We start from the raw sequence: 13,181 nt of genomic DNA, 5'->3' as shown, positions 1-13,181 counted from the left end.
TATTGATTTCTATAGGGCACAGGGGTGGCAGAGGCCAAGCAGTAGCACTTGCCATCGGAAGGAGGTGGGCATGAATTTCATAATAGGCAGCAGAATTTGGATGGCAAAAAGTCTAGTACTCTGGCACTCAAAGACCAAAATTATGGTCTGTGCCACTTGATTTGTGCCACTAATGACATGATTTGTGCCAATAATGATATGAAGGTCTGAGAAATACAAATCAAAATTTAGTGAGCTGGTAAGTCACGGTAGCTCACCAATTCCCAGACCTGAGTTAGCTTATACATGGTCCCTGACTTAAGATGGTCCAACTTACTTTTTTTTTTTCACTTTAGAGTGTTGCAAATGTGATACACATTCAGTAGAAACCTTACTTAGAATTTAGAATTTTGATCCTTCCCTGGGCTAGTGATACTCTTTCACGAAGCTGGGGAGCAAGCCACAGCCCTGACAGCCACGAAGTCACGAGGGTAAACAACAAACAACACTTAAAAGCATTCTGTACCCAGGCAACCCCCTGATTTTTTTTTCTGCTTTTCGTACAGTAGTTGATAAATGACACGAGTTATTCAACACTTCATTATAAAATAGGCTTTGTGTCAGATGATTTTGCCCTACTATAGACCAATTTTGATGTTCTGAGCACATTTAAGATAGGCTAAGGTAAACTCTGATGTTTGGCAGGCTGGGTGTATTAAATGCATTTTGGAATCAGATATTTCCAACTTCAAATGGTTTTATCATGATAGAAGATAATCATAAATCCAGGAAGATCTGTACATACCCCACAGTCCCTTAAATGAAGAGAAAGGTGATTGTCTTTAAAGAAGGATTGTGTGATAGCAACATATGTTAACACTCGACATCTGCCTTTTAGCTTCTCTGAAAGGCATTTCTGACCATTTCCAAATAAACGGGCACGGGGAGGGGTAAATGCCCAGATCTTTCACAGTTATTGAATGATAACTGAGTGTCTGAGCTAACATTAATCCCTGTGAATTCCAAATACCACTAAGAAACATTGATCTGAGTGGACATTATGCGGTAAGTGATGAATGAGATGCTGTTCTGAGCCCATAGTACCATTGGCACATTGATGCCTTCTCCATCCGACCTTTGATTCTTTCTTCAGGTCACACACTGGTACAAAGTTGGAAGATTTACCTTGCTCTTGGAAAAAACCTCTCTCTCTGAGGCCCATGAAGTAAAATCTGTAAAACTACAGTAATGGCCAAATTAAATATTTCCATCCTACCAAAACAGGAAGCACAAATCTTTATTGTATCTGTGGGGAAATGCAGAAATTAGTGCCACCATAAAAAATATGGAAGAATAAAGAGTGGGGATTATGAGTTTTAATGGCTTGTTTAGTTTGAGTAGAAGACAAACTAATCTTGCCAAAATATGTATTTAATCAGGTGGTGATTACAAATACACCTAATATAGTCTCTCCACTGTTGAAAATCAACAAACATCTTTACCATTGTTTAGTAATGGTCTAATAGGTGACAATAAACTTTTTAAACATCTCAATACACAGAAACCACCAGAAAACATTGGTTGCCACCTTGGCAAGGGCAACAACCTACTTTACCATCTCATTTCAGCATTCTCTTAAATGTCCAACTCTACAGCAGAATTCTGTCTTCAGGGAATCCTGGTCATCCCAATATCCTAAGATACATCATGCTGGTCAACTACACGAATGGCATCAAACTGAAAGTATTTGATTAAATGGGATTATCAATTACCCCAGACACCTTTACAAGAACCAAGGAATAAAAACCAACAAAACATAGGGGCATTTTTCTTAGTGATATTTCTGTACTTGAGCTTAGCCAAAAGGCCAAGAAACGATCTTAGTGATATCACTGATAGTCTGGGACAGGTAGGGACATCCCCACCAAAATATGTGTTACATTTGCAGCTCATGTCATATCAAACGAACCCTCTGAAGACAGAAGCCAAGAGCCTAAGATTGATTCAAAACAAAGTTTGGTCTGTTTTACCTCAGAATTAGAATTCTCTACCTTTGCATATTAAAATGTTAGTAATTGAGGGTTTTGTTTGTTTGTTTGTTTGTTTTTGGTTAGAATAAGCTTATTCTTTCCTGGGATAAAATATGCATTTGTATATATTTTAAAAGTTTTAAAAGTTTTAAATTTTAGCACTTGATAGCATATGCCTAGAGCAAAATTATTTTAAAATAGAAACTTGAACAATATGTTCATAGGAGAATATAATAATGCACATTATTTCATGAGTGAATAATAAAACCTAAAAATATTCACTTTTAACAGAATTTAGTTTTCACACACTGTTTTGATGTATCACTCACTCTCTAACTGTCTACGTATCTATCTATTCATTCATCCATCCATCCACCTAACTAGAAGATAGATATTTTAGATAATAAAACAGAAGAACAACAGAAGTGTTACATAAATAATAATAATTACATAAATACATAAATAATAATTACGTAATCTAAATACTTGATTTTAGAAGGAATGAGTAACGGGTAATTCAATATTTTGAAAGAATGTATTGCATAAAACAGACATTAACTCACTAGGAAGCTGGAGGAACTCAACATCCCTTTTCTAAGTTTAAGAATTTTAAAATTCATGGTTTGCATTTTCATCATTTTATCCACTTTGCAACCTATTTGTTAAAAAAATTCTTTACATAATTAATTTATTTCCATTGTATTTTCCTATGTGTTCCCCCCCTCCACAGATAGCATTTCTTTATCTTCATGTAAATTACTTTTTTCTCTTTTTTTATCCCTCTCAGATGTGTTTGTTTTTCTTGACCATGAAAACCTTCACGATTTTACAATGCTTTCCTGGCAACCTCAGTACTATTTGCTGCATTTTACAAGGACCATAAAGTCCAACTAATTCTAGTATTCAGCTTTTCTTAAAATTTTATATTTGGGGAATTTTTTGTTTTGCCTTGCTTTTTAAGTAATCTCTACCCCCAACATGGGTCTCAAACTCACAACCCTGATATTAAGAATCACATACTCCATCAACTGAGCCAGCCAGGTACCCCAAAACTTCATATTTTGATTTTATTATTAAATTACCTTGTAAAAAAATATGATTTAAATTTAGACAACATCTAGGGGCACCTGGCTGGCTCAGTGGGTTAAGCTGCTGCCTTCAGTTCAGGTCATGATCTCAGGGTCCTGGGATCACGTCCCACATCGGGCTTTCTGCTCAGCAGGGAGCCTGCTTCCCCCGCCCCCTCTGCTTGCCTCTCCGTCTACTTGTGATTTCTCTCGGTCAAATAAATAAATAAAATCTTAAAATAAATAAGTAGATAAATAAACTTAGACAACATCTTGCAAGAATAAGGTGGGCATCATAATGATATAATGACTGGGAAAGTGTTTTAAATACTGTATAAACATCCATAAATTTGTCACTTAATCACGATCTTCAGTCAAAAATCATTATTTATTTTTATAGACCAATCAGCTAGGGTTACCTAATCAATTTCAGTTCCTAGCTTAATGTAGGATTCTCATCTTGAAAAAAAAAATGCTTGTTTTTCTTCTGGTACTTTACATATATAATGTTGAATATGGACATTTCAGACTGTGCATTGAAATTGCAAAAGATGACTGATGACTGATGTCAACCTTCTTTGACCATCTCAAATGACCTCAAGGAGAAACCAAAAATAAGAACTGGAAAACCAGTTAAGCAGTTGCAGGCCAGTAATAATCCTGAATAATCCAATATGATAGAAACAGAATGTATTATGACAACATAAGGGTCTCTCATGCGCCTAAGTGGAAATCAGTAAACCTTAATTTCTACAACCAAAAGAATTATACCTTGGGATGCACAACTATACAATGGAGAACCGTTTGCAAAGATGAATACCCTTTTCCTTTTTTGCATATGATCCTCTGTAAACTGACAAGCTTTGGAACAGTTCTTCGAGCAACTTAGAATACTATCTCCTGGGCTATAGTCCTCAGTAAGAGGACTTTTTTTTTTTTTTAGTCAACAACACACTTTGTTGTTGTCACAAAAATAAATCAGAAAATGACAAAATAAATTACAAATCTGAAATGAATCTACTACAAAAGAAATGCATTTCTCAAAAACCCTCCTTAAAAAAGTGTGAAACTAAAGTTAAAATCTGCTGAAAGAAATTTTATATAAAAAACACATACGGCACAAATAATTTGCTTCAGTTTAATGCTTTAAAATATTCAAATATTAAAAAGTAACTATTATAACCCATTTTCCATAATGTCAGCACTTGATAAATGTACAGCAGTAGTGATATTAAATATAAGACATCTTAAGAGTTACTTGAAGTTAACAATTTTTGTGTAAATTGAGGCTTGGTTTGTCTAGAATGGTTAGATACTAAGAAAAATCTCTTCTTGTTTTGATTTTTTAAAAAGGTTTGCAAGGCTTTTACTGTAAGTGTATCCTGAGAAACTGGAAAAAAGCAGCAACCAAAATGTCTGCTCTGAATACAAATGTTTATTTTATATGATAGCCGTGCTTTGAACAGCTGGATGAAAATTATTCCTTCATGGTATTTAAGGTATTTATACATCAAAAAAGCACACTTTGCAGTCTGGACAGACTAGCAAGTCAAAGACAACTAGAGCAAATATTTATTAAGTACATCATCTTTAAAGTATACAGTCATTTCCTATACCTAGTTCATCAGAGAAATATCTTTCAAGTTGAGTTTATGCAAGCCAGAAATCGTTCTCCCTGAGGAGAGATCACTCTTAGTGATTGTTCAAAATGTTTTCAGTATATTAATGGAAGACTCATACACACAACCAAGTAAAGTTGAAAGATGTTGCATGAGAAGCCTGAAATCATATGTTATAAAGCCAATATTTTTCTAATGTGGGAAGGCAGTACACATTTACTGAACACTTGTGACTAGATACTGTGACGGAATATCGACACAAACAGTATTGCCAGCAACTGAGTCTAGAGAGAAGGAAAACTTAATTTTCACTATTCCTATCCAGCTCTTTAACACTTTTATTATTCCATCTTAGGTTACGGAGCAAATGGAGAAAAATATAAAAGATTCACTTAGGGAGGTGGCAAATATATGTGTGCAAAAAATATATGTGTGCAAACTTTTCTCTCACTGAATTAAAAAAAAATGCTGTGGACATCTATGCAGCACGGATAAGAATATCTAGAATATTTAGAATAATTCTTAGTGAATTACTCAACTACTTTCATATCATCCAAGCTGCTCTTGAATATTTCCCTCGGTTTAATCAATCAGAAGGAATGATGAATTTAACTGCATGCATTTTCTTATTCTCAAGAGGCAATGACTTGATTTACCTGACACATTCAATAATTCAAATTATATTGGCCAAGACATGGTTACCAACAGCTTTCTCTTGTCAACCCAGTCATTCTACAACCTACAAACTTATACTAACGTATATGAATTAAGTCCAATTTGATTCAGTTGAACACATCTTGTTTCACTGATAAGTACACTGGCAAGGATGTCCTCACTGAAAAAAGTCCAACTGGGGTAGTAATACGGTGACAAGTTTATGCCCGTGGACTAAGAACTGTGGCCAGGGAATAGAGGGAAGTTCTATTTAATACCTCATCCCACCACATACCTGTTGTTGACAGAAACAAGTCATAAATTACTCATAGGCTTTGAATGATTTCTGCCCCATGATAGGTTGAATTATTAATTAAACTATAGTTTATCTTTGGTTTTCATTTTACCAGAAAAGAAGTCCTCTATATTGATTTGCTTAAAATTGAATATCTGAGAGAAACTAGGGGAGTAACTAGCTCAAGCAGAAATGTGTTCCCTACTCCTTAATAATCACTCCCTAGTAATTCCAAGACCCTCATATGGAACATAAATGTGTGTTCATGTATAGTTCAGCTACTCTAATTTTGATAAGCAGATTATCAAATAAAACTTCATTCTTTACATTTTTATAATAATAATATTAGAAATAATAAGAAAAGCTTATTTCAATGTGCAAAGAAAATTCAGCTGCAATGCCAAATGAACAAATAAACAAGCAAATAGACCTGCTTTGGTTATCTGCTAAATTAATGAAATAAATAAAAAAAACTCAATGTGAACAAAACAACAAAATGCGTAGATTTGATCTATCATAATTGCATGTGTGAAATTTGAGGTAACAATTTTTGCTACAAATTAACTTGAGCCAGCAACGTCTTTTTAATAAAAAAGTTCAATTGAAGCATATCTCCGCCCCCCAACCCCGTCCATGGATGAGTCTGCTAAGAAAGCCTTAGCCATTACTTGTTTAAAACTAAATACAGCATTTTGAGATATAGTCAACTTTAAGTCCTAACCCTGTAATTTACGGGAAGCTCCCTTACAGATCTCACGCAGTTCAGCCCTCATTTAGCTATGAAGATAATTGACAGAGTTTGGCCTAAGGTACATGATTTGGCTGGACATCACACTTACCTGCTTGATTTGTGGTTACATTTACAGACACATACTGCCGGGCTCCTGGGCTCAAGTCGGACACTCCGTTCACTGCCTCAATCTCAAAGGTATAGTTTGTGTGAGCGAGCAGATCCACCATCATGACAGAGGTGTTTTTCAGGCCGATTTGCCGGGGGAGGTACCGGACATGACCGCCACACTCGTCACACACACCTGCATGGGAGTTGCACTTCTTGCATGCAATATAATATGATACATCTTTCCTTCCACCAGTGTCAGCAGGAGGAATCCATTCCAGAAAGACACTAGTTTCATTAACATTTGAGATGGCATTCCGAGGAGCTGAGGGGGGTCCTGGTTTGCAAAGTAAAGTGAGAAAAAGATATTTTAAGATGATAAAATTATGCATTGTTTACTACACATATCCCTGGTCTGAAGGAAAAAAAAAATTGATTTGCAATCAGTCTTTTAAATAGGGAGAATGCAAGAATCATCAATTTGTAATATTCTTTGAAAAATCTTGTTATAGTTTCGTTGGGACAATAGTGAGACTTACACCCTATAGAAATAACTTATCCTGGCATTGTTATAACCACTTGTTTAGTTAAAACAAAGGTTTATGATGGAGTAAAACTATGCAAAAATAATGTTAGATAAAAACTTTTATATTCAAACAGTGGTAAGTCCTTTGACAAGTCCAAGGAAAAATTCTCCTTAGGGATTGAACTGATTACTTCCTTATTGAGATCTGTCCCAGAAACCTAGGAAATACACATGAAGGATTTACTAAGCAATGAGCACAAGTGAAAATAGGATTTCTCAGTGTGGCTCTTGACTACAAATTCTGCAGCAAGTATAATAGCCTGAGCTTACCTCAAAATAACTTGCATATCCACAGATAAATCACTAACACCATTTGAAATATTCCCCACAAGTCAAGAAAAAACTAGAATTTAAGTAGCTGGACACTGCAATGTGTAATGAAACTTCACTTACTTTGATATTGTTTTAACACCATAGCTCTGCAAATTGTGAATTTTACTTAATTGGAAATCAGAAATTTATTTTAAAAATAACTCTCAAAAACACTGTAAGAGAATGAATGAAAGTGTTCAGATCTTGAAGGATCAGCAGAACAAATTTATATATAAATAAAAAACAATATCCATTTGTATACTACTTTACTTCTGAAATGAATAATTAGCTTATTAAGGAGAACTGAAATTAATTCCATATCAGTTGTGACAATTTTATCCCACTCTGTTGGGGATTAATCAGGACGGAGGCTTTATGTATCTGGGCGTGGGGTATATGGGAAGTCTGCGTCTTTCTCTAAATTTTGTTGTGAACCTAAAACGGTTCTAAAAAAATAAAGTCTTTTAAAAAAGGAAACATATAATATCTGTCTCTACAGTTGATTTTCAGATATTTCAATCTATTATAACATCAATCAGTTAATGTTATATGGTCACATGTTCCCAAGGAAAAAATACATTTATATTTTTTTCAGATTTAATATGTAAAACTTCTTGACAAGGAATATTATGGACTATGGTGTCATTGAATGGTTCATAAGTGTAAATTATGCTACATGGAAGGGTATAGGTTAGTTCTCTTAATATCCGTTGTTTTAAATATAGAGATTAATGTTAATTTCTAACTAACATTTATTAAGCCATGACTGTTGAAGACTAAATTTAAAAGTAATAAAAAGAAAAAAAAAAAGCTACATGGTATTTATAAAATGCCATTTAAATTGACCCCAAAAATCTGAGAGTTGCCATTTTTGGCAAAATAATCCCTACCTCAGCAATATCTCTGATCGAACCCTGTGAGTTTTCCATACATACAACCTCACACACTTTAATATAAAGCAGTTACTTAAGATGCAAATCCAAAAGTATTTTTTTTTTTTACCGTAAACCTAAGTTTATTTAATAGTGGAAAGTTACAGAGAAAATGTCATTTGAAGACAAAAGGTTACAGGTATACTTCTGAAAAAAAGGTAAAATACATTGAAATGTGTCTAGCTCAGGAAGACATCGAACTTTTTTCTCCCTGACATCTGAAATATAACCAAATTAACACCTTTCTCTAAATCAGTTAAAATATTAAAAAAAAAAATGAGATTCTGACTCTTCCCTTTTCTTCTGACTCTCTACCAACAGCCCCTTAAAACTTGGGAGGGTCGAACATGCCTTTTAATGTCAAAATAGAACTCAAATTCAAGTGAAGCCCTAAAGCAGAAGTAAAACGTAAAGGCTAAAATTGGCATGTACCTAAAAAGTAACCTAATGAACTTTCACTGCCTTGCTAAGAGATGTGATATATGAAACAAAACAGAGCTATGAGAAGTGTCCCTTCATTTAAGCAGATTAACCAAAATCTTTTTCTTTTCCTTTAAGTTTATAACATTCTGTTTTCCAGATTTATGTATTTATAATAATTATATATTTATATTATATATACATATATATCAAAAATTATTAGAAGTTAAACCATAAATTTCATTCCAAAGTGCCCAGGGAAAGCAAAATTCCAGACTTTCATATGAACATGTGAACATCAGCCAAGCCATCCATGCAAGGGGGTCATAAGCAGTATTGTGGAGTTACGAATGCAACTAAAACGGAACAAACATACCCATAGATTATATATTAGAAAAATGATCTACACAAGTCCCAATAGTGTTTTCAAGAAATGCATACAAATTAGTGTTTTTTGAAACACAGTACTAGAAATTCACACACCTGGAAACAGAGAAAATTTGAAGCCTCATGTCCCTTAGTGAGACTAAGCAGTCCCTGACACCAGAGCACAGGCTTGCCATCACCCCCAAACTAGCAAACTTACAGAAAGGGAGACTCAATTTTATGCTGAGAAACAGAAAGATCATGGCTGGACCACTTAAACCAACTATAGAAAATTAATGGAATTTAAAAAATAATTCAAGATATGGTTTTCTCTCCCTAATTCTACTCCTAATTTCTAATTTTCCCTATTTGTCTCCCTAATTCATTCTATTGTCTGTCCACATTTCCCCTCTACTCTCTGGGCATTCTTTGGCTCTGATAATTAAAATAATCTCTGCTGTAACCAAAACACATCACATTCAATCATAGTTTACATCTCCTCTATTCAAATGCATCTTCCTAAAAGTGACAATATAATATTGTCTTTTACTTACTTGAAAAGGAATCATTTACAATTAGTAATCATCAAACCCATAAAATGATCAGTCTTGTGATAAAAGAATGATCTTTCATAATGCAAAGCTAATATCAATATGAGAAATTATGAAAATATGTCTTGCTGACACTATAAAATTCAGATGCTAAAATTCAGATAAAATTTCAGTTTGTGGTCATTTGATTAAAACAACTGTATTTCTGTTATATTTCATACTAGAATGAATAAACTAGAATGAATACTAGATTTCAACACTTTTTGTCATCATCTTTGAGAGCAACTGCTGTTTGCTGGCAGCAAAAATAGTAAAATAAGGCAAGGTCATGGATACCGAATCTTAGCGGAGAAGGGATACCTTTCTTCCCTCTATTCTGAGTTTTTGTTTGATTTGCCATAGAGTCTTTGTATGCAGACAACTTACGAAAGTATTTTTATCAAGAAAACAAATACATAAGTGTGTTTCCTTCTCAGAAATATGTGGAATACCAGAAAAACTAAAACACCAAAACATCACTGGATGTGGATGCTTCCACTGCAAATGTTGAAATTAAATGTTTACTATTTATCATTCTAATTATATGATTTTGGAATCATATAATAAATAATAGTTAAGGACCCTCACTTATAAGAAACATGGTAACTGCTTAAAAGTCCTATCTAAAGATTTTTTTTCTATTTGACTCCTAAATCTGATTTGCCAACCCCCAGTATTCCATGTTTTGAAAGTGTTTTCTATCTTCTTTCATAAATGACCTTCTCATTGGCTTTTGTCATTTAGTGGGGGAAATTAGGTTAAAAAAAAAAAAAAGCATTTATTACGTTTATGTGATCAGAAGCCAGGCTCGGTAGAGAACAAAGAATGAAAAAAACGGTTTATGGTGAAAAGAAAAATGGGTTTATCAAAGTCATGTTTACCTGTCATGAACATGAAAAGAAATTACAAAATAAAAGAAAAAATTATCTGTCCCCAATGTTAAATTTGAAATTAGGGAAAATGAATGCTTCTAACAGTGAGTAATAAAAGAGACTCCAACTTTTCAGTCCTTACTTAAGAAAATCAAAATTCGGTTAAAAAAAAAAAACTATTTTGGAAGATTAAACATTATGCCTGTTTTAAGGAAAAAAGTAACAGGATGTAACAGGCTCCATCATGCTCTGTCTTCAAAGTGGTGAACGTCACTAGATATCAGTGGGTTTCCTTACTTGTGCATGCCATTGTGGGTGGATCAGACTCCCTCCTGAAATAATCCTTTTCACAGACACAAGAGGTTGAAGCTTCCTCATGGGTATAACTGTGAGGTGGACATTTGCTGCAGCTCTGGCTGTGAGGTGAGGCTTTGAAGAACCCCGGTCTGCACACTGTCAAAAGAAATAAGAGACTAAGCTTTTCCCTGGAACAGATGCGGTGTTTTTTTGTGAATAATGTCATTATTTTGACGAGTAGACACAGATCACATATAACACAATATTGCCATTAATTTCAGAAATGTTTCATAAGCTTCTGAATCATAAATACCAGGCTATTCATTCATATAATCAAATATTTAAGGATTTAAATTAAACATGTCTGGACTGTGTGTATTTTTAGTGATCTTTATGTTGCAGGAGCTTATAAGAAATGATATTACAAAAGATAAATACTTAGATGTATTTAAAACTGAAGCAGAGCTTTGAGTATAATTTTCATTGATGGTGTTATTCACGGAATTTTGTGGGAAAATAATAATTTTACCCTATGCTTATAGAATGGTATGGGACATCATGGGTCCTCAAAAATTAGTTATTGAATTAATAAATTAATTAATTGGTGGATGTTAAGAGCTTCACAAATTTTGTTGGATTTGGGAAACTGCAGGGATGAGCTGGTGTATCATTCACATTATATTGACTTTAGGGGACTCAGATGATAGGCATTTACTTCACATTTTACTCCATTTTAGGACTTTTATTAGACTCAACATGCATCTATTCTAATATCAGTCATACTTATACTGTACAAATTGTAATGATCTATAAAGGGTAGAAACTGTGTCTCATTTAATTTTGCATTCATAATCATTCTCACAGTGTTTGACCACAGTAGGTGAATATAAATTATCACGTAATGCATAAATGAATGAATGACATGGCCTGAAGATTGTAACTGAACTACTCAGAATCACGTAAAGAAAGTGTGCTCTGGATATTTGTATTAACATTTCTGTTAGTCTTCAAGTAAGTGCTTGCAAAGTAAATCTTTTTATGATTCTCATTCCCTAACCTTTTGAATCTTTCTTTCTTCTCAATGGCTAATAAAGTCAAACTTGCATTCCGGTTGCCCAATATGGGCCAAAGACACCAAATTGTTGGTTTGATTACTTTTTAGGGTTTAGATTACACAAAATTAATCAACTATATATTTTTTTTAATTTTCAAAACTCAGTACATACACTTAAGAACATTTATTCAGGCATCAATGGAAATTTGCTGAAGCTCAAAGGTGAACTGATATTTCAACAGGAGTTTTTGATAGACATAATGAATTTGGGCTAATTTTCATGTGCTATAAATGATTTGGGGTTTTAGTAATCCATGCTAAGGCTTTTTGCCATCACCATGAATAATCAGGAATTGACAAAAATGAGAAGGTATTTTTCAGTAGATCTAATTATAGAGATAGCAAAGCCTTAATGCTCTTATAAATTCAGAGAGAATGTGAAGGTATTTGAAAGATAAGAAGAGCTTTTTGATAGTATTAGGGACATTCTTGTAGTTAAATGGTTAGGAAAAGATTTAAAATATTATTTTTCTTATAATAGGATTGCTGTAGCATCAATACCATTTTTAGCTAAGTTATCCATTTTTTCTCCTTTTATCCTCTTCAGTAAAACCATTTTCACTTTAAACATTATTTACTTTCAAAGACATGAAGTGTCAATCCACAATTCTGCATATTTGGAATCTGATGATCATTTGTGAACAAAAGCCAGTCCTTTTATTTTATTGAATGCTTTTTAACCTAAAAACTTATTTTGCTATCATATATAACACTTAGTAACCCTCCATGGAAGCTTTGGAAGCTAATTAATATAAATGTAAATAAAAGTACATAAGTGTATCTTTCTGGTCAGTAGTTCAGCAAAATGCTTTCAGCAGGTGTAATGGGCCAAAAATTTTGCTCTGTACTAGATTACAGAGGTGAACAACATAGAAATGGCTCTGCCTTTGTGAGTCTTAAAAGTACTGCATGACTAATTACAAATAATGTTATGATAGAAAAAAAAGAAAGAGCATGGAAGTGAACATTGACATCTAATTTAGATTGGGATGTCAAAAAAAGACTTCCTTAGGAAGCTGTCTTTGTTGAGATGTTAAAAAAATTAAAAAGGAAGCATATCCATTTTACATTGGGGGACAATCGGAGCGTATTAAACTGCCTTAGAAGGGCAAATTCTTTGCCAAGGACCAAAACAGGGAAGAAATAAGGAGATAGAAGAAACTGAAGAATTGGTAAGTGTGAAAGTATAATTAAAGTGGTAGAGATAAAG

At 33.6% G+C, this 13,181-nt stretch overlaps 1 protein-coding gene across 5 annotated transcripts in view; it reads right to left on the bottom strand.

Moving 5' to 3' along the window:
- Positions 1-13,181, bottom strand: part of EPHA5 (EPH receptor A5) — a 350,197-nt gene that overhangs the window by 163,215 nt on the left and 173,801 nt on the right. For 4 of the 5 annotated variants that reach the window (XM_059160233.1, XM_059160250.1, XM_059160224.1 and 1 more), the window contains exons 4-5: positions 10,858-11,013; positions 6,484-6,819 (exon numbers count right to left, since the gene is read on the bottom strand). The exons of the other annotated variant lie outside the window; for it this stretch is intronic. In XM_059160233.1, the coding sequence (XP_059016216.1) occupies positions 6,484-6,819; positions 10,858-11,013 (492 nt within the window). The remainder of the gene's footprint in view (positions 1-6,483; positions 6,820-10,857; positions 11,014-13,181) is intronic. 5 annotated transcript variants of the gene reach the window in all.

The sequence above is a fragment of the Mustela lutreola genome, chromosome 1, assembly GCF_030435805.1.
Source record: "Mustela lutreola isolate mMusLut2 chromosome 1, mMusLut2.pri, whole genome shotgun sequence".
NCBI classification, from domain to species: Eukaryota; Metazoa; Chordata; class Mammalia; order Carnivora; family Mustelidae; genus Mustela; species Mustela lutreola.
Note: the sequence above shows the minus strand (reverse complement) of the source record. Positions and strands in the feature narration are given on the sequence as shown.